The sequence below is a fragment of the Seriola dumerili genome, unplaced genomic scaffold, assembly GCF_002260705.1.
Source record: "Seriola dumerili isolate Sdu_G_001 unplaced genomic scaffold, Sdu_1.0 BDQW01000192.1, whole genome shotgun sequence".
NCBI classification, from domain to species: domain Eukaryota; kingdom Metazoa; phylum Chordata; class Actinopteri; order Carangiformes; family Carangidae; genus Seriola; species Seriola dumerili.
In genome coordinates this window covers 112,890-118,889 of record NW_019174447.1, presented here as the reverse complement: position 1 = coordinate 118,889, position 6,000 = coordinate 112,890, and the positions used below count along the sequence as shown (strand labels likewise).

Sequence of the window (6,000 nt, the reverse complement as noted above, 5' to 3'; positions counted from 1 at the left end):
AGACGTCAAGCTGGCGACCGTAGCAGGAAAGAAAGGCAAGAAGGCTGAGGAGGAGGAGCAGCCTGCAGCCCCTCCAGCAGCAGCACCAGCAGCAGCAGCAGCAGCAGCAGCACCAGCACCAGCACCTCCAGCAGCAGCACCACCAGCAGCAGCAGCAGCAGCAGGAGCAGGAGCAGCGGCAGCAACAGCAACACCACCAGCAGCAGCAGCAGGAGCAGGAGCAGCAGCGGAGGAGGAGGAAGAGGAGGAGTATGTGGTCGAGAAGGTTTTGGACCGCAGAGTGGTGAAGGGCAAAGTGGAGTTTCTGTTGAAATGGAAGGGGTTCTCGGAGTGAGTACAAGTCTGTAATGTTCACTTTTACTCATTAGGGTGTGATCCCAAACCTGGTTGGTATTTTTTTGTTTAACTGAAACATCCAAGGTTTATGTTCCAGTGAGGATAATACATGGGAGCCAGAGGAGAACCTGGACTGCCCTGACCTCATTGCAGAGTATATGCAGAAACACAAAGAGAAGGAGGAGAAAAAGAAGGAGACCAAGAGGAAAGCTGCCAGCGAGGCCTCCGGAGACTCTGAAGAGCGAGGGAGCAAGAAGAAGAAGGAGGAGGTGAACAAATGAGAGGGATTGCTTCAGACTAAAGAATCCCAGCAGCCAGCCAGTCCACAGACCACCACTTACACAACATCTACACACAAGCGCTTTAATGTTGAGCGTAGAAACATGATATCCCGTCAGTCTGTTTCTATTTCTTTTTTTTAGTCATTTATTCTCCTGTTCTTCTACTTCCATTCTCCAGGGTGAGAAGGCCAGAGGTTTTGGTAGAGGTCTGCAGCCGGAGAGGATTATTGGAGCGACGGACTCCAGTGGAGAGCTGATGTTCCTCATGAAGTGGTGGGTCCTCACTCTCAATGTATAAAGGTCCAGTCAGATTGCTTTGGGATTGAGTTACTCTTGCTCTGGGGGGGGGGGGGGTTTCAGAGTTCGGCAATATGCGTAACAAACAGCGCAAAATGCATATATGTTAATGGACATAATTTACACCCGTCTGGTCTCTGGAAATGAGAAGTATCTGTCGGAGCCTATATTTAGCCAGGCAGTAATGAGGGGAAGCTCATGTGCAAAGCTATGTACGACACACCCCCATCTATACATGGCTTACAATTGAGTCAGACGTGGATGTGCATCAGCCAGGTAATACTGAAACAAATCAAATGTAGGTGAAAGGTCATCCCATCTCAAAAATCTCAAAGTGCAAAATCACTTTTTTGAAACCCACCATAGAATACAAACTTTTTAAAAAATGTAGATGTACAAGGTTTATATCCTGACACATTGGTCTTGAGGACAAATTCAATTCAAGAAACATTATTTGTCCCCAGGGGGCAGTTCTTAGACATTCTTCTCTTTGAAATTTATTGATTTTGTTCATTCTATTTTTTTTATTTTTGCTGTCTTTGTCAAGCACTTTGTAACATAGTTTTTGAAAAGTGCTCATTAATAAAGATTATTTTATCATCATCATCATTATTATTATATTAAAACAGGTTCAAAATACACAAAAGAAGACAGCCAATGCAAGACAAACTACACATTAAGAAAGACAAAAAGAAAATTCACAATATGGGAGACTAACATTGCTGCAAATAAATAACTGTACACATAAATAACTGACAAACCGACTGTACACATTTTGATTAAAGAATGAGCACAGAGAGATAATGTTGGTGCAATAACAGACTACGTTACAGTGTAGGTGCAAATGATTTAACAGCTTTTAGAGCTTGTGGAGCAGTGATTCCCTACTGGTCTCACCGCTTACAACCACAGTGTGCAGCGCAGTTAGATCGACTGGCCTGATCACCACACAGCGTGATCCATCCTTCTCCCCCTCTCTGGATTATTTTTTTATTTTTATTTTTTTTTACATTGAGCCGCCGAACCAGGTGCCTCCTCCTAAAGGCTGTCGCGTGAAGGTGATGTTGAATGAAAGTCACGAACATACTCGCAGTAGTCTTCAGAGTATTTAAAAAACCGAACAGCCCACATGATCTATTTATAAAATGATTGTTTACCCACCCCGTCGCACACCAGCCAGCCCGTCCCAACCCACCGGGTCACTCTAGTCTTCTACAGCGGTTGGCAGACCAGCTCGGAGGTGCATTACCGCAACCAACTGTCACAACCGACTGTCACTCTCATGTCACCTGAGAACATCACAATCATGTTACCTTGCGAGGCAGCTGGACTCACAAGATCACTGCCTGCTCTCAGTATATATAACACCAGGGGATAGGTAGCGCAGTGGAAGTGGTATTGTCGGGTCTCTACCTGCGGAAACATTTCTACCGTTGAACAGTACATTCCTTATTATTGCCCAACCGTAGTGCAAACATTAGCTACAATAGAGGTAACACAGTTAGTGGTGTGTTCTTGCATGCACTGCTGCTATGGAAAGTCACCATAAGAGAAGCTCTGCAGAGCAGCCATCCAGTGAGAGGAGGATATTTGTCACTGATTGAAAAACAGTAAATGTAAATTAATCTCCTCTTCTTTCATCAACAAAGACACAGGGGTTTTGTTATAGTTTCTGTTTTAAATCCATTTTAGGATTTGTTGTGAAAAGAGTGCTAACAAGTCAATCAACTAGTCAGTGATTACAGCTTTAAAACACATTAAAACATTGCTCAGGCTTATTTAAGCTTCCAACAGCAAACAGTAAAACAGCTGCTGTGCTGAACATAACAGAAGAAAAGATTATTTCAAGCTAAGTTTCCACACAGCAGCCATTTCATTGGGTACATGTGTACAATCTGTTGCAGTTCAGTACAATACCTCTGCCATAAATTCCACCTTTACAAAGTCTATAACGTACGGTCTTTGGTGACATCATCAGAGCTGTATCAATTAAATCATATTTATTCTTCTGGATACGTCTGCGTAGTCCAGGTGTTTTATTGTCCCTCTCATTTACATATGGGGTCGTTATTAGAAACACCAGTACAACAATACCACTATCTATGACCTCAGTGGTAAAATATGTACATTGAATTAACATCTGTAAAACGGTGTGAAAAGTATATAATATATAAAATTGTAGACTTCATGTCAGGAAATGTTACATTGGATTGCATTAGACTGCAGGGGTGTCTCTGCTACAAGCAGCAGAGACTCTGGTGAGGCCACTACAGTCGACTAATGTTCAGGGCAAAGGTCATTTGCATTGTGAAGTTGCACCTTGTAGCAACCCTACCCAGGAAAACAGTATTTCAAAATAAAAGCACTGTTCATTAAAGGTCTCATAGTATAAAGATCGATGTCCATGTGTTGTTTGATTATAGATCAGGTCTAGGTTCTATATTAATACTGTGAAAGTATCAAAGCCTCAGTCCACAGAGAAATGCACACAGCCTGTATTCAGAAACTGAGCCTTAAAACCAGCCGTCAGGACTTCCCGTAACTTTGTGATGTCACAACAAAGCAGTCACCGCTCTCAGCCATGCCCCAAGCCCCGCCCACCTGGACCCACCATCCAACCTTGCAGGATTTGGTTTCTCTGAGTATTAACCTGAAATCTGCTATATTTTTATTAGATCACTCAGAAAACAATCAGCCAATCAGAAGAGCCTTACTCGTTTCAACTTTGTCTATTGTTTTTCCACCTTGCTCTCTCCTTCTCCCCCCCCCCTCTCTCTCTCCTCTCTCTGCCATGTTGTTTCTCTCTTTCTCTCGCCTTTATTCTTCCCATCTTGAATCCAAATTAACAGGAAGAACTCGGATGAAGCCGACCTCGTCCCAGCCAAGGAGGCCAACGTCAAATGTCCCCAGGTGGTCATCTCTTTCTACGAGGAGCGCCTCACCTGGCATTCATACCCCACGGAGGAGGAGGAGAAGAAAGAGGAGGAGAAAAAAGACTAGGCGAGTGGAGGAGGCGGCGGCGGTGGAAGCGGTGGAATGCGGAGGTGTAGGGCGGGAAATCAATGACATGCTGGTGAACTGTTGTCTAAGTTAGTCGACTCTAGCAGCCACTTTGGCAGAGAAAGTGATTTAGAAAAATCCCCAAATGATTGGGAGTGGACTGCCAATGTAGCTGACAGAGGGGAAAAGAAGTTTGTTTTCCTGCCCTGGTAGGCGTGCTTTCCTCAAAAGATGCTCCCACTTGTGTCTTGACTTAAAATGTAGATCTTTTTTTAAAGAGGTATTTTGACACCTAGTCTCTCTGATTTGTATTTTTTTTTTCCCCTCACCAAGACCATGTCACTGGATGGGAGTTGGTGCCTTTGTTCTGCTAGTATTCCTCCATGAATATTGAACTGAATACAGTGAAATGACCATAAAGTGTTTGTCTTCTGCATTTGGTGACAAGTTCTTGGTTTTGGAAATAACAGGAATACAACGTGAGCTGTCAAGCTACCTCTTGAACACGTGCATTCATGTGAGTGTTTTGGCTACGGCTGGCAAGTTTGTCTCTGCTCCCAGTCACGGGTCTTCATTTAGACATCCCGTTTTAAACATGTATTAGCTGATCATAAGTTGGGTGGTGAGTTGTGGCGGGTTTGTAGAGGACAAACTTCCCTCCCTGTTTTGTCAGGATACACTGGAGGGGGAACCTCTTTTGAAGGGGAAAGAAGCGTGATGTGAGGTGTTTTATGGAGGAGTGAGAGATTTGTCTCTTTCAGTATCTGTTCTCTTTGTGCCACCTGGGTTCTCATTATCGCTGACGTAATGCTGTTCTGCATTTGAAACTATCAAGCACCAAATGACAACTGTACATTTCACTGACGTGGACAGATTGATGAGGAGGGGGGGTGGGGGGGGGGTGGTTACAGTCTACATGAAAAGACCAACAGTTGTCAGCTTTGACCTTTTATACTGTACGTCCTACTAGCCGACTTGGCAGCCAACCAGCCAGTGTTCCTTCATTCCAGCTGTGGATGATGCTGCAGCTTGTACTTTGCTGCCTGTTTGTTAGTTTTCTTTGATAAAAAAAATAGACTTGTTCACTTTTAACAAACTATGAGTTAAGATGTTTGTGTTCATTCAGAGGCAAATCTGTGATTTTCTGTGAATGTAAAACTGTCGATATGCCATATTTCCTGTGACACAATCATATGTTATGGTGTAAATTGGGAAGTTAAGTTGATCGTGGAATCCTCTTGAACATTTAAGGACACATGTCAAGACACACGGACCGTTTTCACCACAGTATTTGTTAAATAGCCTTTTTTCACAGAGGATGTTTTCACATGTCTCAGGAGGAAAAACACAAGTGTAAATAATAAGATTAATGAGGGCTGAATTCCACTCCGCTACTTTAGCTTCAAGGTCCTGTTACTGTGCTTGCTGGCTCACCTGGGACAGCTGAACAGAACAGACATTAATGTTATTAGCTACACCTGTGCTTTTCCTACCTGTCGGCTGTGAGAAAGGTCTACATACAGAGGTAGTGAGTGCAGACTTCAGTTTCATTTTCAGGTCGCTGTGGCGTAGTTTTGATTCCCAAACTCTTAACGCTAGTTCAGCCATTTTCTTGAAATATTTCTTTTACTGGATCTGAGGCTGGTTGGTTACTTGTCGCACACCGAACGGCTCCAGCAAGATCAGCACCTGGCTGGTTTTAATTTCCCCTCAGTGATCGGCACAACACACTGTTTTACTTCAGGTGTTGCACTGGTTCAAGTAGTGACGAACGGCAGTCCAAAGGCTCATTTCAAACCAAGAAGGTCAGGTGCCCTTTGACCTGTAGATTAGAGGGGAGAAGAGTCAAGAACCAACTGATCATTCAGACAGAAACTCGTCATACAGCTAGAATAGATGCCTGATTTTAACTGTTGGAGCACCACTGTCCTGCTAAACGATTGTGTTAATGGATTTCTTTTGGAAATCTGAAGCGGGGGGGGCATTTAGGAAAGCAAAATATGTTTTGTTATCCTTGTGATAACCTTGCGATATGTTGTCCTTTTTAAATGACAAAAACTGAAGTAGAGAAGTCCCAAAGATAAGT

The 6,000-nt window shown here is 43.5% G+C and overlaps 1 protein-coding gene across 1 annotated transcript; it reads left to right on the top strand.

The window, feature by feature from the left end:
- The first annotated feature begins 312 nt into the window (after nt 1-312).
- On the top strand, nt 313-3,914 carry LOC111227954 (chromobox protein homolog 1-like). Its single transcript, XM_022753707.1, has 4 exons — nt 313-344; nt 434-605; nt 796-890; nt 3,764-3,914. The coding sequence occupies exons 1-4, from the start codon at nt 313-315 to the stop codon at nt 3,912-3,914; spliced, it is 450 nt and encodes a 149-aa protein (XP_022609428.1).
- Nucleotides 3,915-6,000: the final 2,086 nt, after the last annotated feature.

Excerpts from the sequence above, each read along its gene's own strand:
- LOC111227954 (XM_022753707.1), top strand. The coding sequence starts at position 313 with ATGGAAGGGGTTCTCGGAGTGAGTACAAGTCT. Across the intron at positions 345-433 it reads CTCGGAGTGAGTACAAGTCT|TGAGGATAATACATGGGAGC; the intron begins GTAATGTTCACT and ends TTTATGTTCCAG. Across the intron at positions 606-795 it reads GCAAGAAGAAGAAGGAGGAG|GGTGAGAAGGCCAGAGGTTT; the intron begins GTGAACAAATGA and ends TCCATTCTCCAG.